Source organism: Sprattus sprattus (assembly GCF_963457725.1).
Source record: "Sprattus sprattus genome assembly, chromosome: 5".
Taxonomy (NCBI): Eukaryota; Metazoa; Chordata; class Actinopteri; order Clupeiformes; family Clupeidae; genus Sprattus; species Sprattus sprattus.
This window is the reverse complement of record NC_137924.1, coordinates 46,220,860-46,247,570: the sequence shown is the minus strand read 5'-3', so window position 1 is coordinate 46,247,570 and position 26,711 is coordinate 46,220,860. Positions and strand designations below refer to the sequence as shown.

Sequence of the window (26,711 nt, the reverse complement as noted above, 5' to 3'; positions counted from 1 at the left end):
ACAACACAAATGCAAGTATAGAAATATATAATCATTTATTTTGGTTGATCAAGATAAAAAACAAAAAAGAACTATGAGACAGAAGTGATAGCATTGTATAAAATAATTTGTATCGCGATCTAAATAAGGGACATATGACACGAACGAATCCATGAATGACACGTCATCCCACGTGGACCCAAAACACTGGAAATACATAGGCTATTTTCACGAAAACGTCTTATAACTTCCAATAACCTCTTCCAAATAATAATATAATGTTCAAACGTTTAGTGCTACTAAAAATATATGTATATATTGATGTCGCAAAAAAGCGGAAATAGTAGTGTAAGGATAAACAGCGTGTCATTTAGGAGTCAACATAGGCGCATCTCACCTCAATTCTTGATCAGAATCACAATCATTCATTAACAGATTGTCAAGACAGCCAACGTCTCTCAGTATAGTGGCAATTAAGATAGGCCTTAAGTGAGAAGGAGCGCGACGTCTTTTTAAAAAAAATTGAATATTTCTGTTAACTATTGGTTTCATTTTCACTCTTCATTAAATGTTTTGCTGCTAACATGTGAAAGAGGAAGAGAGACCCATTCTACTGGGCAGATTTACTGTGCACGTTACTAACTTCCATGAGAAAGAATGCATCCTAATGTATCAGGGTTTTTCCTGGGTCAAAATGGCTCTTCGGTGCTCCAAAAATAAAATTTGTGCGCTACGTGAGCACAGTCTGTGTTACCTATCTCCTTTTAACAGACATCTATGCCTTTTTTTACCATTTCATAAATAATGGAGGCTATGCTTGAGAATATCATTTTGCTTTCACTTTAAATCAAAATAGATAGGCTAATAGATTGACAATAGTCCAAGCCCCATTGTGCTATCATGTATGGTTCAAAGATTATCAAGGTTTGCCTCTTTACATATATGCAAGCTACTTAAATCTATATCAATAGAATCTAGAACTAAACAGTGGTCTATTATCTATTATCACTATTCATTTTTATTATACAAACCTACATACCATTCTTTTCACCAAAGGAGGGTGCGTTGAGAATCGATAATCAAAATGTTGTCAGCATTTTAAGTGGAAATTTCATTAGTACAGGTGTAGGCTATTCGTGCACGTCGGGCTGGCCCTCGTAGCAGAACGACAGTTTACAATGATCATATTAATATTATTATATTCGTGATGCAACACAAACGAGCTGAGTTTTCATTTAAAAACCAATGCTGTTGTCTGCCTCTCCCGAGGCCCCGCGTTCTACTGGTACTTGTCAAACGGGTAGACAAATCAAGTAATAGCCTTCACCTGCGTAAGTTCTCAACATAGCAGATATTTTAATACATTGAAAGCCATGAATACTGAAAATGGAATGTTATGCTCAAAATCACCGCCGACTGATGAAGTCAGGATGCATACGCAGGTTGAGTAATTGAGCGATTGTCAGATGGCCGCTCTGTCCATTCGCGTATTGATCAGACAAGAAGACACGCTTATCAACTCGATTACTATTGATCAAAGCAGAACGAGGGTTCGGCTATAGCCTACTTGTAACATACTATTCAGAACATATTTGCTGACATGCATTGCATACGTGATGAATTGCTTACAAATCTGCTTAAAACAACTAGTGAAGGTGTTTTAGAATAATATTAATGCCATATACAATAAGCGACTTAATTTAAGCGACTAAACACCACTAATTAATATTAGCTGTCTCATGCCAGCATTGCGCTAAATAATTAATCTACCGTAATTCAATTTTTAACTAAGGTAGCCTATTGAACTGCAAAATGTTGATCGCGACCTGTTTACAAATCTGGTTAAGAAGATATATATGAGCAGTTATTTATAGATAATAATTATTTCTCAGGCATGTAATGGCTTACAGCTACCTGTAGCATCTAAACGTACAGAGTAAGGGAGGTTGACTGCTAAATTGGCAGCCACCAGTCTTTGGATAGCTTTCATAAGTCAGTTATTGTATATGGCATTAATATTATTCTAACCATCACACATAGGATGTATAGGTTCACACACACTGCTTAATTAAAACTCTAAGCCTACTATCAAAGTATAATTTTTTTAAGATAATGTAGGCAACTGCTAGCTAGCTAGATAATGTATGCAACTGCTCGCTCGCTGCTTTATCAAATTCAAAGTAAGTCTTCTCTAAACTGGCAAGTTTGGAGCAGCCTCTGTTCAATGATTAGTGATTGGCTGAGGTGGTGGGAGGCGGAGTCTGCTGCTGCTGTCTTGAATTCGATGAGGGCTCGGTGAGGGCTCAAAACACCATTAAGCTGAATTGGATGACATTTAGTTTATTTGCCGACTTTGTTTTGCCTTAGGCACTCAGGATGTATCATAGGCGCTAGGGAAAACGTCTTTTCTCTCTATGCAGGAAAAACCCTGTGTATAGACCGCTTCCGAGTGTTATCTGCAGGGTTGCAGGAATGTGCAGGTAACGGCAGTTCGTTGCCCTTTGAAATGAGGGCCCTATGTCTTAACCCACTACAACACACTATGGCTCTCACATGGTTCTTTCTGTTCCTTAGTGTCACAGAGAAGAGACCAGTGTCCCCTACACAGAGCTGTGTGTCCATAAAGAGTGATGCATCAAAAGACGGCAACCTACCCAACTTCAGAGAGGGAGAGCTGCCCTCTGAGCAAAGGTATGTTGATCTACTCCTACTATTTCATCGTGCGGTGTTGTACTCCTTACTATTAGCTTTTAATATCACACATTAATATATGTTACAAAGTGTTCTTACAGCATTGCTTTAATTGAAGGTACCCTAAATAGGTCATTTTAGGGGCTGGCAACAAAGGGTTAAGGGTCGTTCATATTTGTAACCTATTTTTAAAGTAACACTATGTAACAATTCTACCGTAAAATAACAGCTTGAAAACAATTGTGCCGCTACGATTACTTTTAATATGGAGAATGGCCTCTCCGCAATTGCCATCGGGGGTCTGTATGGACATTTCTGCGGTCTGTACGTTTTTGAAGCCGCCCGGTCCTTTATGTCTGATCATGCGCGACTAGGATCGGGTAGCGAATTCTATTCAGAGCTAGCCATCTTTCTGCTGGATTAGTAAGTAGTTTATTTGCTGTCCTGCTTTGTCTTGTCTTGCACTTGCTTGATGTTTGACTGTGTTAGCAAAGTTGTTGACTTGCTAGTTTGTCATAAATGAGGAAAGCAAATTTCAATTGGTTTCGCCGCTAGGGGGAGCTCCAAGCCAAAAACTCCTTAGTGCTGCTTTAAGAAACGGAATAATTCCATAAAATATTGGTTTCATTTTCACTGTTCATTAAATGTTTTGCTGCTAACATGTGAAAGACAAAGGGAGACACATTCTACCTAGCAGAGTTACTGTGCACGTTACTAACTTCCAAGCTGGACAAATTGCACCCCTATGTTTAGATTGCTTCCGAGTGTTAACTGCAGGGCTGCAGAAATGTGACAGAACCAACGTATAAACCAAGGTTAATAGTCGCCAAATGACTGTAACGCACAGCTCATTGCCCTATGAAATGAGGGCCCTATGTCTTAACCCACCTAACACACTATGGCTCTCAAATGGTTCTTTCTGTTCCTTAGTGTCACAAAGAAGAGACCAGTGTCCCCTAAACAGAGCTGTGTGTCCATGAAGAGTGATGCATCAAAAGACGGCAACCTACCCAACTTCAGAGAGGGAGAGCTGCCCTCTGAGCAAAGGTATGTTGATCTACTCCTACTATCTCATCCCCCCATTAATGTATGTTCTACTGGTCATATTCTGACTGCATGTTCAATACAACAGAAACACAAAGACTTGGAATGAACTATCCAATGAATTTCTTCATCACATCACTAAGTGTTGTACAGTGTATCATTTAAGGCTTGCTTATGTCTGTAACCTATTTGTAAAATTTAAAAAGAGTGTCAGCTTGAGAAAATAATAAAGTCACTTGTTGCTGCCATACATTTTTAAAGCAGCTGCATTGGTGAGACACTCTGAAATCACCAGAACAGGGTCAACGGTGTAGCATTTCAGAAAAGTGTTTTCAGAGCAACTGAAGCTCCTTTACTCAACTCACTCAACAGAACAGACTGCCTCTACCTGTGGAGTGGGACTAGGGATGGGTATCGTTTTTTTATTCTTCTGATACCGGTACTTAACCGATACTTTTAAAACGATACCGGTGCCTAAACTTAGCCTGAACCGATACTTAAAAAAAAAGCTCAAAACGACGGTTGACGACATTAGAGAAAGACTTTTTTTATTGCAATTTTCTTTCTTCAAATTGAACAATATATTAACTGTTTAAGGTATACTATAAATAAATAGAAAACATTTGACTTCAAACTACAGCTTCAAACCTTTTAACTTCAAACTATGAAAAATTGACTGTTAACAGTTTACAGTAAACTTAAATAATAGAAAACAAATACAAAACACACACACTCTGATCATTTTCTGATTTGTTTATACCTATCTTTGCTACCTTGTTTATACTTTATCCTGTTATTTGAATCCACTGGATACGTGAATTTGTACTGCCCCTTTAAAAGACTAGGTGTAGTTTAGCTGGCATCTCCGTTTAGTCTTCAGTCCGCGGTTCCTGATCTGCCTTTGACTCTTGCCTTCTCTCCCCCCTTTACACGCAATTGTTTTGTTTTATTTGCTGCACCTCGCGTTGTTGTTTTTGTGAAAAATACAGACACACTTTTGACCATTTACCTTTCAGCATTTACTCTGTTAAATTGATGGCTAGCTCTGTGTGAGGGACCGACCGGTCACCCCACGTTTTTTGGGGATGTGGCGACTGGAAGGGGTGGTTAAGGGTTGAAGAACAGTGCAGGAGATGGTGGTTGTCATAAAAATATATATATTTATTTACACAGGGCTTTAAACCCCAACACCGTGCCCACAAAATAAACAAACAAAAACATTCAGGCCATACGCCGCGGAACTCAAATGCGTGGCACCCTGGGCACCTGCTTGGCCGATTAGGCCCAAAATAATGGCACCTTTTCAAGGCCCAAAGCCAGGCTCCAAACTAGGCCCAGGCACTAAGCCCGATGCTAGGTACATTGCTAGCCACCCAGAAAATAAACACATGAACTAAACACATTTAACAAGGCAAAGAAACTAGACATGAAAACAAGGCACAAAGACAATGTACAAAAACAGTATCCACACATCTAAATACGAAACCAACTTCACCTCACATCAGGGAAGTGGTTTCTTTGTTCAAACCTTTCACGGCCTCTCATGCCTGTCTCTTTTCATATGAAATGAGGCACCCTTCAAATAGGGCACAGCCACATTGTCTTGATTAGGTCCAACATTGGCATCAGGTGAGCCAGGAACCCACCATTATGGGGGAGGAGTCCAACAGTCTTAAAGGGCACCAATCCTTTTTGCCACGGTGAGGAGGGGGAGAATTCACACACATTCTCACACTCTGTTTTTGCTTGCTCTGTGAAATGCGGCCTGCTCTTCCCTGTCATAAGACTGTTGCTATGTAATCACCAATGAGCGAGAGCAACACAGGCCAAAGTTTACATTGGGAGATGGGGCAGTTTTAAATGTGCCAGACGAAATCTGCCTAGCAACCCAAAAAATTATTCATACAGATTGTACTCAGACAGATATACGCCACTAACGTTACTGCTAGCTAGCCCCTACCGTTAGATATCGCTAGTTTTGTAGTTTTGGATCCAGCCTCCGTGTTTCATGTTGCAGCCTGTTGCAGTCCTGTTGAAAAGACAACATTTTACGTAGGTTTTATTCATTTAGCTGCATGATTTCTTGCTGTTATTTAATTAAATCGGCTCAGGCACTGAAAGGAAGCACTGAAATCTGCGTTGCATGTCAGTCCAGGTAGGTACCGGTTGTATTGGAACCGGTGCCACACTGCAAGCGGCTCTCCTTCTTATATAGACATCCGTAGCTTTGAAGGGGAACGTTCTTCTACAATGTCAGTTGGTGAATTATTTGTTGGAGGTTACATGCCGTATGTGAGTCATTGGTCCCTAATTTGTTAGATGCGAACCGCAGGTTGTGATGTAATTTGGTCAGCTATTAGCTGGGATTCCAGCAGAACTCATTTGTGTATTTTAGGCACATTTATGAAAAATCCTAATCAAGAGCAGAGTCCTGAACAGCTGAAATCCTAATCAAGAGCAGAGTCCTGAACAGCTGAACAGCTGATATCCTAATCAAGAGCAGAGTCCTGAACAGCTGAAATCCGAATCAAGAGCAGAGTCCTGAACAGCTGAAATCCTAAACAAGAGCAGAGTCCTGAACAGCTGAAGTCCGAATCAAGAGCAGAGTCCTGAACAGCTGAAATCCGAATCAAGAGCAGAGTCCTGAACAGCTGAAATCCGAATCAAGTGCAGAGTCCTGAACAACTGAAATCCTAAACAAGAGCAGAGTCCTGAACAGCTGAAATCCTAAACAAGAGCAGAGTCCTGAACAGCTGTGGGTTCAAAACTAAGCGTCCTCATTGCAACTTTACTGGATGCTTCATAAAATCGACTGTGATTAAATGCAAAATAAACTTGTTATTATATAACCTATGCGAATCGAGAGTTAAGCCACCCCATTCTAGCGAATGACCAAGTTCATACAGGAAACGGGAGAGACGCCCCTAATTAGTGACAACACAACCTATCCAATCTCCTTCGCTCTCATACGCCCGCGCTAGTTTAAATCCTCCGGACCCCAGGCTCACTCAGCTCTTGAGTATGACGCCGCTTATTCGCTGGAAAGGTGTGGATGGCGGGGAACACACGGTCTTACCGTAGCCTGAAACCCATTTCACAGAAAGACTCCTGTTTTAATATGCAAACAGCACCTGGTAAAAAGGACTTATTTATGTACACTTCTGTAACTTTATATTTAACGGGAACACCACGCAAAGAGAGCTCATGCCTGGACAAAGATTTGCTACGCGTTGAGAACACTTGCCGTCCACACCGAGGCTTATAGGATAGCCTCCACACTGTAAGACATTTTCCTCATCGATGGATACGAATCGTGATTTGGATACGTTTGGATATTCGAAGGATTGTGTATTTCAATGGATTGCCAACCTGAAGCGGAGCTGTACGTCTTAATCGCAACTATGTAAGTCCTAACACCGTTGAATCCCTACTGCGAGCAGGCCGCAATCACGGAAGCTGGTGGGTAAACCATTATTTCTTGCCGATGGTATCGGGAAACCGGGGACTTGGAGATTGAAATGAAAGACTGTTCTAATAATGCTGGATTGTTAGGCCACTTGCTGTGCTGTTACATTAACTCGGAACATCTTAAGTGCTGTGCTGTGATGTGTCGTGCATGGGCTACTGTCGGATGTTGTGCCGTCTATTGAGCGCTTTGAACTTGACGCGTTTACACGCAAGGATGAGTTTAGAGGAAGTAAATAACAGCAAAGGGATTAACGATGTTAATTTTTTTCAAAGAATCGGAAATCGCAACTTGCTCAATATAATGGAATGAAGCAGGGAATCAACGGGCTCTTCTGGAGAATTACACCTCAAATTGTGTCTGACGTTAAGGAGCATTTAGTAAATACTCTACGTTATGCAAAGAGACTTAGAAACTCAAATTGCTTTGATGGAAATACCTATGCCAGATCTTGGATATGAAGCAACAAATAGGCTTGCACAGGAAACAAAGGAAAATGATACATTTGAGAATAACGTGAAGCAATGGTTGACTGAGGCTAGTTAAAAAGGGATGATAAAAATGTTGATATGCTAGTGTCCATGACTCATTCAGACATAAGACCCGAAGATAGTGTATCAATGTTTCAAGTAAAGGGTCCAAACATAGGCTGCTCTTCTGTCCAGTCAAGGGATTCCAGAGTTCTTCTGTATGTTTAAAGGCTAAAGCTAAATGGCTTCACTTACAGTCTGCAGCTGCTTGAAAAATAAATAAATAAAAATAATAATTAAAATAAATGCATGAGCTTGCGCTGAAGAAGATGCTCTTCAATAGAAAGTAAGCTGAAAAGGAGAAAGCTGAAAAGGAGAAAGGAACAGCTAGAGGTCGAGGCCAAGTGGGCAGCTGCTACAGCTGAATTATCTGTGTCTGGAATGGGGTGCAGTGGCGAAGATGGAGAGGACGAGGATAATGGAGAGGATGCCATGGAACGCCTATCTTCATGCTCATTTGAAGTCACAAACATCAAGTTGTTTAACTCAATTTTCTGCAATCGGTGTACGACCTAAAGGAAGGCTGCACAGTCTACAAGCCCAGTCTTCCCTAAAGGCTAGTAATCCTTGTCTTCAGTGTCTTCTGTGCCATCTCTCACAGGTCTGACATGCGGGGGAATGCCCTCGGACCCAGACCTACCAACGCTCCACCAGCTGGACTACAACCATCGATCTCACTAGGTTGGCCTTTCCACGTGCATGAGTCTGAAGTGCAGGGAGACGGCCCTGGATCCAGACTCGACAACGCTTCAACAGCAGGATTTCTGCCACTGATCTCTCAAGGGAGTACACGTATGCAATCACCGTTGCACCATCATTCTTCTCTTGACAATTTTCAACACGCCACTCTGTACGATCTTATGCAACAGCAAAACAACATCACTGATCAGTTAGTTCAGAACCAAGCCTTAGCCTCTCTTCCTCCACGAACTATCCCAGAGTTTGATGGTGATCCACTTAAATATGCTGCCTTTATCAGAGCCTTTGAGCAAGCTATTGAAAAGAAACAACAGATAAACAAGAGTGTCTTTATTATCTCGAGCAATACACCAGAGGGCAACCAAGAGAACTGGTTCGGAGTTGCTATAACATGGCTCGTGGGCAGGGCTATGAGCGAGCAAAAAATGTTTTGAAGGAACACTTGGGAATGAAGTGAGAATTGCTGTAGCTTTCATAGAGAGGGTGATGAAGTGGCCATCATGAGGGTTGACGACGCTAATGCTCTACAGTCATTTTCCATCCTTTTAAGGGACTGTTGTAATGTTATGGAATGTTTCAGCATAATGGAGGAGATGAATGTGCCAACCAGCTCTTGAGTATGACGCCGCTTATTTGCTTGCTTTCTCTTGTCGCTCATCGCCTAACCCGGAAGATTTCCCGGTACGGGCTCGCCGAGCAGTGGCTTGCGCTCAAACAACCAACGATCGCCGACTGGCCCGTGCCAAGATCCTGGAGGACCTCTTCCATCGTGGGATTTCCCCCCCACCAGCGATGTCCCATGAGGAGCTGTTCCGTTTTCATGTCCTCCTCTGATCCTTCTTTCCCCTCCTCTCCACATCAACCAACGCAGAGGGAAGCCAAGGCGAAAAGGAAGCACTCCACCCCAGCAGCGAAGCCTGGAACCAAGCAGAGCGGAAGAACCGGAGGACCTCGTCCTTCAAGCCATACTGGACATGAAGGAATCCCTCGTCTCTCTTAACAGCAGCATCTCCACCCTGGAAAGCACTTCAGTCCCCGCGACCGCAGCTGCTCCAAGCGCTTTAGTGCCGCTTCCGGAAACCAGCGGATATCAGCCTCGCAGGGCTATGCGTCAGCTCTGCCAATGGCCGCTCAGGAGCCTTCATTCCCTCTGCAGCAGCCGTTACACACGCGCTTCGCAGCCAGATAATCGCAGGTAATGATGTCAATCTTGTTAAGATTTGTTGTGCCTGAAGAAATACACTCCTCAATGTCAGGTTACTTCTTAATGACAAAGATGAAGTCCTGCAGCAATTCACAAAATAACAATATGAGCTACAACCAGTAGCCGAATTTCTACATGCACATATCTAACATAAATATCAGCAGGAACTTAATAATGATGATAAAAATTATAAATGATAATGATAACAAAGAACGATAATGGACTTACATGAATTATGTTAACATGCTTTATCCAACCTTTGTAACAGGAACTTCTGTAATGTCTACCATGCTTTGCTTCTACACTTCTTCTTCAATCTGGCGGACTCCTAACTTACGAGCCAGTCAGTGTCTTTACTGGGATATTACCCAAGATGATGATGAAGTTGCTAATGATTCTGTCCCTTATCTTCCATATCTCGCCTCCCGCCGTCTGCTGCCCCCGATGAGCCCCGGTCCTCACACCGGACGACAAGCCATGACCAGAGCCTGGTTCTCTGAAAAACTGAAGTCCATTTGCCAGCTTGCGGCTTGGATCCTAAAGCATACACGCCTCATTCCTTCAGGATCCGAGCTGCCACAACTGCTGCGCCTAAAGTACCGGCTGCCACCCTTAAAGAAATGGGCTGCTGGTCATCTGCAGCTTATGAAAGATATGTCAGACCTAACGCCAATGGCCAAAAGCTTATGAGTAATTGCTCAGGTGGTGCTGGGACCCCTTAACCTGTTGTTTATTCTTCACATTGTTGCTCTTTTTGGGGGGCGTCTCTCCAGCTTGCTTGTCATTGATCAGGCATTCATCTATTCTATTCTTCTTTCTATTATCACATTCACTGGTAGGTCATTAGCAACCTCCGTCTTCGACCTGAGGTACACACATTGTCACTAGTTATCGACACTGGTAAACATATTGCAGCAGCACAGCACACATGTCTGGCGTCCATCTGCTATGTTGGGGATTTTCGTTAATTCCTGCTTGTATTTATTGTGGCAGCAATTTACAGTGTAAATTGTTTTTAAGCAGCAGTTGCAATTTGCAGCTTTATCTTGCAGCAGCAGTTGCAATGTTGCAGCTTTATCTTGCAGCAGCAGCTTGAGCAGATCTAGGGCGCCATGACCAAACATACTACCTTGTACTTACATTAATAAAATCTTTACTTATTCTGAGAGTTTCCTGTCTGAAATTACCAAGTTCATACAGGAAACGGGAGAGACGCCCCTAATTAGTGACAACACAACCTATCCAATCACCTTCGCTCTCATACGCCCGCGCTAGTTTATATCCTCCGGTCCCCAGGCTCACTCAGCTCTTGAGTATGACGCCGCTTATTTGCTCCCTCATCCTCCCCAGCTCCACCTGTCTAGATCTGCTTATAGTTAAAGGTTTTTTTTCGTTAATTCCTGCTTGTATTTATTGTGGCAGCAATTTACAGTGTAAATTGTTTTTAAGCAGCAGTTGCAATTTTGCAGCTTTATCTTGCAGCAGCAGTTGCAATGTTGCAGCTTTATCTTGCAGCAGCAGCTTGAGCAGATCTAGGGCGCCAAACATACTACCTTGTACTTACATTAATAAAATCTTTCACTTATTCTGAGAGTTTCCTGTCTGAAATACATTTCTTGTTCGACTTATGCGAATTTCATGCGTTTCCAGTACAGTGAATACTGTAATAATGATCAGAGAGCTATAAGTTAAATAATTAACTTAAAACATTGAAATATTTACCTTAACCACTTGGACATTTATCGGTAAGTTTACATTTTTCAGAGAGAGTAACAAACAGACAAACAGTTGTCCAGAGACAGAAACATCATTCAATTAAAAAATAAAGAATAATAATTGCTGAATAATTGTAGATGTATGTATTGCATTTTTAGTTTTTCTGATCCCTCAGTAATTTTGCACAATATAAAATGTTATCCTCTCTACTCTCCAGTAAACCGCTGAAGAAGCACAGCAATGAGCAGAAGGAAACTCATGAGGATTTATCCTCCATCTTCTCTGTAAGACCAAAACTATTTCATGTTGGTGTAATAATGATTTTAGACAATATGCTGGGGGTAAATGTGTACATTCCTCTTGCGGCACTGATACATGTGAAAGAGTCTGTCTTTTGATCCAAGTTCAGGTTTGCAGATATTCAGGAACTCAACTCGGGAAAGTGTCCAACAGTTGAAATACGTTTATTCCAGCGTTACAGGACAATCCGAACGCATGTTGCACGAACGGTTCTTTCAACATACTAACATGAGTTCACTTGTTTTATACAGTAAGTTACAGGTAGTGGGTGTGTCTAGAGGTAGGGTCTATCTGAGTGGATGATTGCTAATTAGGACTTTGACCTTGATTTAATCACACTGAATGAATACCTTGATTAAATCCCATTGATTACAAAAGGGTCAGGAGGCCAGCTTGATCACGTTAAATAGACTGATATCTAACAACTCCCCCCTATGATCATCGATCAATCTTACATCATGATCACAATAAAACCTAATAAAACCATATTGAACATTATCAGACATAGTGATCAAAACAATCCAACATTGTTACAAAATGTCAACAAACATGTGTTCCCATAGTGTAGTGGTAAAAGTTTTTAAAACAGAACACATGTTCTTATAGTGTAGTGGTTAAATCTAACAACCCCCCTATGATCATCGATCAATGTTACATCACGATTAAACATAATCAAACATTGTTCTAGTACAAACACACATGTCTTCATAGTTTAGTGTAGTGGTTTCAATGTATATTCCTATAGTGTAGTGGTATTAATGCACATTGAAAAACTTGATAGTTGCATACTGAAATCTCTGTTGACTATGGACAAGGCTCCTGCGGCGTCATTCGCAATCTTGTCCATAATTGAGGCTACTTCTCTGACCTCATCCATCACCACGGTAATACCATAGTTTAGAATGACGGCTGCAAAGAAGCGTTGGGCTAGGGTAGCAATCTGCACACCCAACATGAATGTTCTCCTTTGGCATGGGCATATGCGTGTGCAGGGGTGCAGGTGGTGGCTGTCGCATAAGGAGGAAGCATTTGGAATGCCGGACATCACCATCAGGATCATGGTCGCCATCCACTCGATATGCCTTGGCGACGTTGTTCTCATGCTGATGGCTGATGTAGTCAAAAAATAAAAATCTCGTAGTAAAAAATATCTCGTAGTCAAGTTCATAATTAAGTCAGCATCTAAAATTCCCATCCAATCATCATATCATTGCTAAAAGTAATGACATGATTAACAAAAAGGCATGACTTAAATTATCCGTAATCATACGTTTTTTCTTTGCGGCCCGCCAGAGGTGGTTGTTCTGGAGGCATGCGCTCTATGGGGTTGGTGAATTTGTCCAATTTGGTTTCCCCCTTCACCATGACTGCAGTTTGGGAAAGTGACAGTGCTCTGTGTGTTGTCTTACACTTCAAATTCTTCCTGTCACATGGCTGTAGTCGTTGTCTCTCCACTGGCGGTATCTGCACTTCTCCAGTGTTTGATGGACAGTCTTGACTCTCAACAATTATCAGGTTGTTAGGATTGAAGCCTTGGCCCTCCAAACCTACAGTTCTCTTTATGACTTCCTCAGCTTCGCCTGCATCTTCCACTGACTCCGGTGCTATGTGTGTTCCCACGTCTGGAATCAATGACTCCTCAGATTCCTGTGCCTTTTCTTGCACCGAACCTAGACCATCTTTATCATTAGGCACACACACATCATCTTTGTCAAGCTGCTGGCTTTCAGCCACCGTAAGAGACCGTAAGGAGGGCAGACTTAGTTTCCCGGAATCGCGGACAGAATGGTCTGTCTCTGATGATCCGTCAACTTCGCAAACCTTCTGAATATATCTTCATCATCATTGCTCTCCTCATCACCCTCTTTGTGATGGTTATAGCGAGCTGTATATCTGCCACGTTTCTGAGTGTTGCACTGTTTCGCCCAGTGGCCATGTTTTCCACATTTATGGCATGTATCATATGATCTGTCTCTGGGTTCATACTGTGGTTTGCATTGTTGCTGTTGTTTAGGCTTTTGTGCATTTAAAAGTCTCAACATGCACTCCTGTTCCAAATTCGAATCCCAGGTGTTGACGCATCTGAGTTTGTGTTCGACATCCCGTTCCATCCTTCTTGCCACGTTGATAAGCATTTCGAAAGTAAACGTGGTATCCTCCCATGTAGGTGTGGTCAGCTTGACAGCCTGTTTCACCTCTGGATTAAGACTGTGCAACAGATTAGCCTTGAGATTAGCCTCTGTCAAACCACTCATGCCTGAGTGTCTTAAAAAGGTTTCAATGAATCTTTGTGAAAAGTCATCAACAGCCTCATTAGTCCTTTGTTTGCAGGCGGCTATCTTGGCCCAATCAGTGGTGGCGTTAGGGGAACTTTGGATGTAATCACGTAATGCCTGCCACCCCTCATCCATCTTCTGTTGACTGTCTCCTAGGCCTCTTTCAACAGCCCGCCTTATTTTGCTTGATTCAGAGGCATTGAGTACTGTACACATCATTGCCACGCCATCTAAAGGATGGAGTTGGTAGATGTTTCGCAGACGGTTGATTTTGGACCATGCCTCCATGCCCGCCTTACGAGGATGCTTTATGTCTCTAGACCAGTGATCAATGTCCTGAGGTTTTGCCGGTTTATATCCATACGTCACATTTCCACCGGCATGCCTGGTCGTTAAAGGTCTCAGCTTGATTGGATTATCCGAGTCCATTGCGTCGTCACTGTCCTCACACACGTCGCTGTCTGTGTGGGGAGCCATTGCTGATTGCAACAGTCTTCGTGTTTCAGACTCGCCAGGTAGCGTCAGTTGATCAGAAGCATTAATCCCAGCCTGGATCATTAAAAGCTTCTCCGCCTTCCGCGATCTCACATCTTCCGCTAAAGCCCTGACTTTATTTCTTTCAACAACCAGTTGTCGGCCATTCTCAGCCTTTTCGGCCTTCAACTTTGAGAGTTCCGCAGAAAGTTTCTTTTTTTCATCAGCTTTTTGCCTACGTGTAACTTGACTCAGAATTATGATGGCATATGGCAATTTGTTTTTATCCGACACTCGCTGCATCTTTCCCCACGCGCGCTTTGCATCGTCAATGGGCCATACATTGTCACTGTCGGACTCAATGTCATATTTGGTTTCTAACTTCTTTTGTAGCACATCTACCTTCAGATGGTCATTAATAAAACCTTTTACTGATGTAATTATGGTTTCTTCATCAATTTCAGGGACAGCACGTCCACCCCTTCTATTTGTGGGTTTCTGTTTTCCAATCATTTTGGCTTTTGCCAACGGATGAAAGCTACTTGATTCTCCTGAGGAATCTCAATGTCAACAGATGGTCGTTTGTGATTTCAGTCGTAATTCTTAAATTAAACGGCTGATTTCGACAAATTATTCCTACTTAATACACAACGTCTCTATTAATGCAATCAAACCCAGTTATCTCATCCATCACAGTCTCACACACTGTAAAACACGGGAAAACTGCGATTTAATTCTACAAGACCTTTAAGTATTAATTAAGTTATTTGTCAAAAATCACTAAACAACAAGCTTTAACACAATAAAACAGCTGAAGCCTTCTCTTCACTGAGTTAAAATAAACAATCTCTCACTTGCAAATATTTTCGGTTTAGGCCTACTCTGCGTTCAACCCTCACAAGTGAATACTGGAAGCTATTTGCGCCAGGACTCTAATTTCTGTCCCGCAAAAACCCGAAGTGCATACAATTAAAAATGAAATGTACCACTTACTCATAAATGATCTGTTTCGGAAAAACCAGGTTCACTTATGGGCCCAAACTTTACAAGTAGTCCTTTTATCTGTTAAATGGATCTGACGAACACAGCTTTTTCCGTTCTTTTTTCAGCAAAGGGAAGATGAAAATATTCCTTCTTGTCCTTCTTGAAACTGGGTGCAAACACCAACTGAAAGAGTCTGTCTTTTGATCCAAGTTCAGGTTTGCAGATATTCAGGAACTCAACTCGGGAAAGTGTCCAACAGTAGAAATACGTTTATTCCAGCGTTACAGGACAATCCGAACGCATGTTGCACGAACGGTTCTTTCAACATACTAACATGAGTTCACTTGTTTTATACAGTAAGTTACAGGTAGTGGGTGTGTCTAGAGGTAGGGTCTATCTGAGTGGATGATTGCTAATTAGGACTTTGACCTTGATTTAATCACACTGAATGAATACCTTGATTAAATCCCATTGATTACAAAAGGGTCAGGAGGCCAGCTTGATCACGTTAAATAGACTGATATCTAACACATGCCAGCAAAGCGAAGTTCTGTATTACATTCATTTCTGTTTAAGGCAGGGGGTTGTGTCGTAGACGATTGAATTGGGGGAAGCAAGCGCAAAAAGTTGTGAAAAGTTTAATCCTATGCAGGAGCGAATTTCTGTAGCAGTGAATTTAACCTAACCCCAACTCTAGATTGTTTGTCGTTGTCTCTGACAGTTGCCGGATTATGGCAGTGTTTGGTCTTTTAATTTGCTAAAAATAAAAGCTTGGAGGGCCTTGTAAAGGGTTAATTCTTGCTTACTTCAACAAAATGACAGTTCTGATAAAGCCAAGTGAATGGATAGCCTACTAGCTGGCTAGTTTGGTCTGTTACACTATCTCCACCACCTATTTAAAGCGACTCGAGTGTTTCGCTTTGCTGGCTTGTGTCAGTTAGGGTTTCACTCGCTTTCAACTGTTTGCAATATGAATGAATGAATGATTTGAATTAAATTGTTCCTGTTTATAAATTTGCTTTTTTATTTGCTCTGTGTTTTGTCAAAGGATCTCAAGAAAAAAGTAATGGCATTTATGAAGCATGAGTTGGAATGGTTTGAGAAACTTCTGAAAAAAGAAACTACGAAATACTATGACAGCGGAGACGACAATGACAGTGCCAGAGAGGGGGCTCTTGACATCGCATTGCACTTCCTGAAGAAGATGAACCACAATGACCTTGCAGATGCTCTGGAGAGTAGTGGATGTAAGTAATGACCTTGCAGATACTCTGGAGTGTAGTGGATGTAAGAAATCTATGTAATATGAAGTCAGAGGCAAGAAATGCGATTATTTTTCAACTCAAGTAACTCAATAACAGATTACCGTAATTTTCCAACTACTAACCACGGTTTAGAAATTGCACTCGGTACATTTCTACAGCCCTTTGGTGAATACTCGGGTTATGGGAATGTATTTTTTCCACATTGTAGTTAATAATTGGCACAATGTGTCTGCGTCAGGAAAAGCATGAATGGGACTGTCTTTCTCTCTCCCTCTTTCACATACAGTACTGTGCAAAAGTTTTAGGCAGGTGTGAAAAAATGCTATGAACTAAGAATGCTTTGAAAAATGTAAACAATAAATGTTTATTTTGTATCCATTTACATGGTAAGACTGAGCACAGCAACAAGACACAACGTAGTTATACTGCATCAGCAGGGTCTCTCCCAGACAAAGATTTCAAAGCAGACAGGGGTTTCAAAATGTGCAGTTCAAGCTCTTTTGAAGAAGACGTTGAGGATCGTAGATGCAGTGGTCAGCCAAGGAAACTTAATGCAGCTGATGAAAAACACATCAAGCTTATTTACCTTCGAAATCGGAAGATTTCAAGCAGTGGCAACAGCTCAGAACTGGCAAAAACCAGTGGTACCCAGGTACAGACATTTACTGTCCAGGGAAGTCTGGCCAGAAGTGGTCTTCATGGAAGAGTTGCAGCCAAAAAGCTCTACCCCGACAAGGAAACAAGGCCAAGTGACTGAACTACGCACGAAAACATAGAAACTGGGGTGCAGAAACATGGCAGAAGGTGCTCTGGACTGATGAGTCAAAATTAGAAATATTTGGCTGTAGAAGAAGGCAGTTTGTTCGCCGAAGGGCTGGAGAGAGGTACAATAATGAGAGTCTGCAGGCAACAGTGAAGCATGGTGGAGGTTCCTTTCCAGTTTGGGGCTGCTTTTCTGCAAGTGGAGTTGGAAATTTGGTCAGGATGAATGGTGTCCTCAATGCTGAGAAATACAGGCAGATACTAATCCATCATGAAATACCATCAGGGAGGCGTATGATTGGCACCAAATGTATTCTGCAGCAGGAACATAACCCCAAACATACAGCCAATGACATTAACAACTATCTTCAGCTTAAAGAAGAACAGAAAGTCCTGCAAGTGATGGTATGACCCCACAGAGCCCTGATCTCTACATCATCGAGTCTGTCTGGGTTTACATGAAGAGACAGAAGAATTTTAGGAAGCCTACATCCACAGAAGATCTGTGGTTAGTTCTCCAAGATGTTTGGAACAATTTACCAGCCGAGTTCCTTCAAAAACTGTGCAAGTGTATCTGGAAGAATTGATGCTATTTTGAAGGCAAAGGGTGGTCACACCAAATATTGATTTAATTTAGAATTTTCTTCTGTTCCTTCACTGCATTTTGTTAATTTATGAAGAATTGATGAAAATAAACTGTTAACACTTCCATTTTTGAAAGCATTCTTAGTTTACAGCATTTTTTCACACCTGCCTAAAACTTTTGCACAGTACTGTACAAATCCCATTTATACATCAGGTAAAAACAACATGGGTTTGAGGGATCGGGCGGTCACCCCACGTTACTGGGGATGGTGGTGAGGTTGGGGAAAACACAGTGCAAGAAATGCTAGCGTCTTATGAAAATATATATATTTATCTACAAGGGGTCACTATATATCCATCCCACACATGTATGTGCCCACAAAACAGACATATCATACATGCAAACAGTACCCACAGTAACCCAAGTAACCTGCTTGGCCGATTTAGCCCAAATACCAGCATCTTCTAGGCCAAAGCTAGGCCCCAAACCTAGGTACTATAAACAAAGAAAAGAAAACAAGCACAATAAACAAGGCACACCAACAAAGCACAGCACTACAACAAGGCACAAAGAGACAGTGTCCACACAACTAGACCCAGCTTTCCACTTAACCTCACATCAGGAAGTGTCAAACCTTCTTGCTTCTCCATAGTTCCATAGTTCTCTCTCTCCATGCTTGCATGACACACCGGTCACACGTACGCGTTGGAATGCGTTGATGCATCAGGGTTAACGGATCCCCATTCACTTTGAATGGGGTGTCGTCATCCTTTGCTGAACTGAATTGTGGCTCCGTTCAGTTTGGCAAAGGATGACGTCACCCCATTCGAAGTGAATGGGGATCCGTTAACCCTGACCCATCAACGCATTCCAACGCGTACGTGTGACCGGTGTGTGAAGCACCCTTTACATATGCCAGCCACTTGGGCTCAATTAGTCCAATTAACTACTCTGGGGTTCTACCATTATCGTGGGGTGCCCGGACCAAACCATACTGGTGGGGAGTCCACCCCATAATAGGGCCACAGTGAGAAGGGGAGGGAATTCCACCTTCTCACAATGGGATTGAACACATTTACATTCAGTCCTTCCTTAACGTAACAGGATATTTAGGGAGTATGCTGTTCTTGGCGAATCCTTGATGAAACGCCAAAGTTGTTTCCTTGAAGGTCTAATAGATTTTTGTTCTTGTTCTCAATATGCCTCTAAATCTCTGCAAGTTTTTGTCCTAGAGTCATAAAAAGAACATCCACAGAAACCTTTAAGGTCCTACATATATGCCAATTTTGCATCAATGTGTTTTAGTTTGAGAAAATATACAAAAACATCCAGGCATGTCAGATTACCTAAAAACGTCTAACAGGCCCTAGACCTTTAAGGGTTAAAGTTAGCAGGTTCACTCGGGAAGGTGGCTTAGAGAAAGAATCAGTTTATTCCGACGCATAGCACAGTAATCTCGGATCGCACAGTCAGGGGAATTCTCTTCAGTTTTTGCAGTTCTTATTGGGTAGAATTATCATATAAAACAATGGCATAACCATTAGCTTATGCTCCACCAATTACCAAAGGTGAGCCGAAGTTAACCATAGCTAGTTGTTAAATAAGCAACACATTATAGTCAATCTTTTTTGTGTTTAAGCATATTGGTGGCAAGCTCTTTTTTATTGCAAGACAAGACAACAGTTAGTTACAAAGACTGACTGCTTTTAAACTGTGTTGCGGAGAAAAGAGCGACTCCCTTGCAATTTCGCAGTCTGAAGACGAGAGGCCAAATGCGCATAAGTTTCTTTATTGCAGGCTCTAAGCTTACAACAGAAAATGTTCCATGGATGATCTTAACTTATGAACGGTGTTCGGTTACTCCCACCTTTCTTTTGTTTAGTTGACCCTATACGGCCAATTAGATCTAACTCCGCTATCAGACTTACACTCAATCAGAGCGTATTACCTGTTTGGCACCAAATCCATTTCCTGGGATGCTCGTTGCAGAGTGAAGCCTCATTATTTAAGGCCTTATCTAGCAGCCTCACCAAACCATTTGTGTGGATTTAGCAAAAAACTATTCATTTTTCCTTTGGGACGATTTCTTTGGAATCAGGAAGTGTTAAAATGTAATGCTTAAAACTACAAACCTCCGGTTAACTCCCATACTCTGGTTGCGATTCCCACTGCAAGAGGGAGTGTTTATGGTACTAAGTCGCCAGGGGATCAATTAACGATTAGACTCAACACAACACTATAACACTAAATAAACGCTGAATAAATGGTTTTCACTGTGAGTGGGTGTGAGGTATTTGTGTGTGCGTATGCAGGGAGGGAGTATCATTTTTGCTTGAAATGCCTATTCCTAGTTCTTACAACAGTTAACCCTTTGGAGGCCCACTCCCACCGGTGTGGGATGTTTTTTTGTTTGTTTTTTTGTTGTGAGTGTTAATTCTGGCAGCTATTTTAAATGTTGTCTTAGTCTTTAGACGAAAATGCATATTAGTTTCAATCACATTTAATAATTTTCATCCTTCTCAATTTTGGTCTAGTTTTCGTCGACGATAGCACAATTGTCTCGGAACGTAACGGAAAGGTAACAGCGTTTAATAGAAACACAGCCTGCAAACCGAGCACACTGAAACACAAAAAATACCATTTAACTAAACCTAAACATTGAGTCACACTCAAGAACAGAACAACAAGACAACACACACTAAGATAACGACCAGGAAATACTAATTAAACACATAGACAAACTAAGAACACACACTGAGGAGCAAACAAGCAACAGAGTCTAACTCTGGAAAAACAGCGCAAGGGCGCAGAACTGAAACTACATGGCACTCAGCCGGATGAGATAGTCACGGGAAGACCTGGGGTCGTAAGCACTGCACTCTGGGCACGGAACTTGTGGGCTAGAACCCAGCAGACAAAGACAGTCCGGCTAACGGAAGACTTCAATCGATAATTATTAGCTACCAAGCTGACACCCTCGACTGACCCTTTGAAGTTGACTTAACGTTTGCTAATATATGCCAATAACTAGTTAACATTAGCTAATTATCATTGACAGTTACTAGCTAATTGACCGTGGCATACATTGCAGGGTTGTACGCTTTCAGGTTACTTTTGAAGTTTGTTGTGTTCTTCCCACCTATTTTGAAGTTTCAAGTTGCAATTAAAGAGTGTCCAGATATTTAATCTTCTTTTACTTCCAGAGTGCTTGAACTTGAGCCATCATATAACGTTTGTTTGGGCATCACTTGCATGTCTTGGCATCTCAGGAAGTGGAGGAGGGATACAAGACCAGGCAACATTCAATCGATGATATTAAGGATACTGCACTAGGTGCATGCAAGTTTAAAAAAATAATGAATTACATTTTTAATTGTCTGTTAGTCCACCACTGACATTCTCGTTTCGTCTCATTTCGTCAACGAAGTAAAAATATATTTATTAACAGTTTTTATTTTCAACTTCATCGCGTCAACTTAAAAAAGGTTGTTAACGCATATTTCTTGTCAAACTTTTCGTTAACACTGCTTGTTGTCAATATGCCTTTAAAGCTCTGCAAGTTTTTGTCCTAGAAAAAGAACACCCACAGAAACCTTGAACTTTTAACATTACTTTTAACATATAAACAGTTCGAAACAAAATATATAAATAATCACTTTGTAAGGAGAATAGAACTAATCCTGTGCACATTTCAGTTTTTTGGTGATGTTTCAGCTCCTAAGAACCCACCCATTATTAAATGACAGCTATTTATATGGTAAGACCATGGTAATTCAGTTATCACTATTGGGTCATGATGGGGCAAGAAAACCTGTATGGGGTAGAGGGCCACAAAGACATTCCAGGGCCATTACAAAATGCCCATTGCCTTTGACAGAGGTGTCCCAGGTTGTTTACACCTAGCTCATCAATATGCATTGAGCAGGGACACACAAAATTTAATTGAATTGCATAAAATACTGTAATGCGGTTCATAAATGATGAAGTTAATAATAGAGGAAAATACGGTAAACGTGTTTTATATTCAATGTCTTGCTCATAATATTTCTCTGGTATATATACTCCATTTATAGAGTTTCAGATGGTGCCATAATGCTCCAATTAACATATTGATTTTAAATATATTCATTAGGTCCCATTGAAATGTATCAGCATAAGCTGAAATCACATCTGGAGAACAACTACAAATGTGTATCTGAAGGCATAGCAGTGCCAGGGGACGGTAAACTCCTTGAAAATATTTACACAGACCTCTACATCACAGAGGGTGGAATTGGTGCGGTCAATGAAGAACATGAAGTGAGACAAATAGAGAAAGCAGCTCGAGGTCCAGGAACACAAGAGAAACTGATTGAGTGCAACAATATCTTCCAACCATTACCTGGACAAGACAAGCCCATTAGAACCGTGCTTACAAAGGGAGTCGCCGGCGTGGGAAAATCCATTTCTGTTCAGAAGTTCATTCTGGACTGGGTGAAGGGAATCGCAAATCAAGACATTGAGTTGATTTTTCCACTTCCCTTCCGGGAACTGAATTTGAAGAAAGACAAATACAGTTTCATGGACATTCTCCATCAATTTTTCCCTGACATGAAAGGATTGATGTTAACCAAAAATAAGAAGTCCAAAGTCCTGTTTGTGTTTGATGGCCTGGATGAATATCGTCATCCTCTTGATTTCCAGAAAAATGAGATCTGGTCTGACATGACCACTGCAACCTCAGTGGATGTTCTTCTAACAAACCTCATCAAGGGTAATCTGCTTCCCTCTGCTCTCATTTGGATAACTACCAGGCCAGCAGCAGCCAGTTGCATCCCTCCTGACTGTATTGACCAGGTGGCAGAGATTCGTGGGTTTAATGACACACAGAAAGAAGAGTACTTCAGAAAGAGAATCACAGATGTGAAACTGGCAGACAGAGTCATAGAACACATCAGACACAAAGAATCAAAGAGCCTCTACATCATGTGCCATATCCCAGTCTTCTGTTGGATTGCAGCCACTGTTCTTCAAAGAATATTGGCCGAAACAGAGGCTACAGCGGTCAAGGAGGCTAAAGAAGCTAAAGAGGTTACAGAGGTCAAAGAGGCTACAGAGGAAACAGAGATCAACGAGGCTAAAGAAGCTAAAGAGGCTACAGAGGTCAAAGAGGGTACAAAGAAAACAGCCAGTACTGACAGCAAACAGCAAACCTTGAAGACACTGACACAAATGTACTCACACTTTTTGATCTTTCAGACCAGACGAAATACTGAGAAGTATGGTGAGACATATGATATGGACACAAAGTGGGATGAAAAGAGCATTATGGCTCTGGGACATCTGGCTTTTCAAAACTTGTTACAAAACCATCTGATCTTCTGTGAAAGCGACCTGACAGAGTGTGGCATTACTGTAAAGGATGCATCTGTGTACTCCGGAATGTGCACACAGATTTTTAAAGAGGACTCTGGGGTGTTTCTTGGCACTGCATTCTGCTTTGTACATCTGAGCATTCAGGAGTTTTTTGCAGCTTTATATGCACACATGTGTATCTACAAACACCAAAGAAATGTTTTTGACAACCAGGACACATCATCGGAGAAAGAAAGTAACACAGTGATTGGATTGCTCAAGAATGCAGTGGACAAGGCTTTGGAAAGTGACAGTGGACACTTAGACCTTTTTCTCCGCTTTCTTCTGGGTCTCTCACTGGAGTCCAATCAGAAGCTCTTACACGGTTTACTGACACAGGCAGACATCTCACAGAGCAAAGAGGAAATAGTCAGATACATCAAGGAGAAGTTCAAAGAGAAAACTTCTGCCGAGAGATCCATTAATCTGTTCCACTGTCTAAATGAGCTGAATGACAAATCTCTGGTGGAGGAGATCCAAAACCACTTGAGGTCTGGAAGTCTCTCTTGCGCCCAGCTCTCCCCCGCTCAGTGGTCAGCTCTGGTATTTGTGTTGCTGACATCAGAAGAGCAGATGGAAGAGTTTGACCTTAAAATGTTTGTCAGGTCAGATGAATGTCTTAACAGACTCCTGCCAGTGGTCGAAACAGCCACAAAAGCATTGTGAGTAGAATCACTTGCTCACACTGCTGAGCATTACAGCATCTTAATTATCACTCAAACTCTACACCTGAATGTATGTTTAATGAAAAAATATGAAATAGGGGATACAAAATCAAATGACACTGATGTAACAATATAGTTTGGAAGGAGAACAGGAGCAATGTTAAGTCAGTGCTTCAAACTAATGTTGATTATGCTTTGGGAGAGTATAACCAATAACATACCAATAACACACATACACTCACACACAAACACACACACACCCACATATACAGTATATATCAGAGGCTTTCCCACTGTTAATGTTTCCCCACACAGATATTTTATTCAATACAAAAGCTTAATATTGTGTGGTACTAGTGTAATGTTGGTGTTGGTCCAATGTATTTTTATTATTTTGACTTCAGGTTGTCTGACTGTGAATTAACAGAGAAGAGTTGCCATGATCTAGCCACAGTTCTCAGATCAGATCGGTCCACTCTAAGAGAACTGGATCTGAGTAAAAATCAAATACAGGATTCAGGAGTGAAGCAGCTGACTGCTGGACTGGAGGATACACACTGTAAACTGGAGAAACTGAAGTAAGCCCATCTCTTTTAGAATTACATGCAGCTTGGTATTTTCTCATGTTAAGTCAGACTCAGACTAGAGCTCACGCCAAATGTCTTGACAGTAAAAAGGTCAGGGAAAGAGAAACTAATGGAAACTTGTGGCAAACAAGCCATTCCAGCCAGCAGAGAGTGTAACAGGCACTATTAAAAACACCTAATAACAGTCAATATTTGAAACTATCTGCCATATATTAAGCCCCGCCTTTGTGCTGAAAGCCTCATGCTACATCAGCACTAATGACATAGATGAATACATCCAACAACAGCATTTAAACTCTTTAGTTTAATCCGTGTTCTGGGTTCAGTTGGTTTGTCCCGTTTTTTTTCCCTGAATGCAACTAAGAAATCATCTTCTAATAAAGTAAATAATTTGTTTGATGAGCAAAACTGTGTAATGAGTTATGAACACAAAGTTCCTTACTCTTCTATAACATGCATGTCATAATGCATTAGCATGGCATAGACAGACAGACAGAGATCAGGTAAAGCCATCAAATATATCTCCATAGTGCTTCAGTAGAGAAGATTACGCTGTTGTAATCAAAACTTCTTACACTTTCTCTCTCTCTCTCTCTCCCTCCTTCTTTCCCAACAGGCTTAATAACAGCAGTATAACGGAAAAAGGCTGTGCTGCTCTGACATCAGCTCTCAGATCAAACCCCTCACACCTGATTGAGCTGAATCTGAGTGGGAATAAACTAGGAGACTCAGGAGTGAAGCACATCTCTACTCTCCTGGAGAATCCACACTGTACACTACAGACACTGCTGTAAGTAAAACAATTTACAATAAACAAAGAATATGGGTCTTTTTCCCTTCCAATTATTTAACAGGAATACTTGAGGGCCTCTTCTTTCAGTAATTAAATAATCATCAGCCATTTATGAATCCATCATGACATCTCACTTCTCTCTAGACTGTCAGACTGTAGTGTAACAGGAAAAGGATACATTGCTCTGACTTCAGCTCTGAAATCTAACCCCTCACACCTGTTGGAGCTGGATCTGAGAGGGAACGACCCTGGAGACTCTGGAGTGAAGCTCCTCAGTGACTTACAGAAGGAACCAGCCTGTAAACTAAAGATCAGGTGACAACATTTGGCCTAATACACCTAATGATAATGTTGTGCATTTGTCTTGTCATGGTGAAATGTAAGATGCTTAAGATATACTGTAACTAATTGAAGCTATTGCAACCAATACCCAGACTTTCCACAACTTTCCACAGATGTGGACACTTTAATCCCCTTTAAACCATCTCAAAGTCTAATTTGCTTTGGTAAGATTATAATAATATCTTATAGGGACAGAGGAGGTCTGAAGCATAATGTGTTCCATGTAGTACTTTCTACACCTCTGGATACAGAGTGCATTGTTTTAGTTCAAAAATGCATAATGTTTACTATGTTTGACTGTACCCGTGTTTCCATGCATTAAAAGGCCTGCCAACATTTATGCATTTTGCGTATTTGGCACACATTTTGATATCAAAGTACGCTGGTACGAGTTGATGCCCTCAAAGTACGCAAAACACTCAATAATGCATTAACAGGTTTAACCTTCAAAGTCTGTCTGTGTTAAGTCGCCAAGGTGTACATGGGCAGCTGCAGCAGAGCAAGAAGCAGAAGAGGAGTTTGATTTGACCAATCACAGACCCCCTGCCATACTATCGTTACTATCCTCTGTATGACCCTCGAAATCAGAGAGTACTAGGTTACTCTGCAGTCAGTGGAATCAACCGCTGTTTAGGTGTCAGTTAGCGATTTTTCATTCATACTTACCGAACTCTCCCTTCTCTCCAACATCTGGCCAATTCTTCAAGTGAGGACATTAAAACAAGTTAAAAATCACTGAAAGGTGAACTAATGAGAAATGCAGAGATAAGACGTAAAATTAATTAAATTTAAACCATGCAGTCTTCATGTTCGCCATTGACTTAAAATGGCAAATATAACTAGGTGTCTTGGCTGTGTTACAAATGGTTTGAAGTTATGCTTTCTTGGTGTTTTGATATTACTAATTTCAGACAAATTCTTGTATTATGCATTAAAAGTAACAAATTCAAATTA

General features: G+C 41.3%; 1 protein-coding gene across 1 annotated transcript; it reads left to right on the top strand.

Annotated features, from left to right (window-relative positions):
- Nucleotides 1–2,451: 2,451 nt before the first annotated feature.
- LOC308366246 (protein NLRC3-like) lies at nucleotides 2,452–25,734 on the top strand (the record flags this gene model as incomplete). Its single annotated transcript, XM_080839881.1, has 8 exons — nucleotides 2,452–2,459; nucleotides 2,554–2,670; nucleotides 3,601–3,717; nucleotides 12,630–12,744; nucleotides 16,412–16,610; nucleotides 22,109–24,032; nucleotides 25,296–25,393; nucleotides 25,610–25,734. The coding sequence occupies 8 exons, from the start codon at nucleotides 2,452–2,454 to the stop codon at nucleotides 25,732–25,734; spliced, it is 2,703 nt and encodes a 900-aa protein (XP_080696007.1).
- Nucleotides 25,735–26,711: the final 977 nt, after the last annotated feature.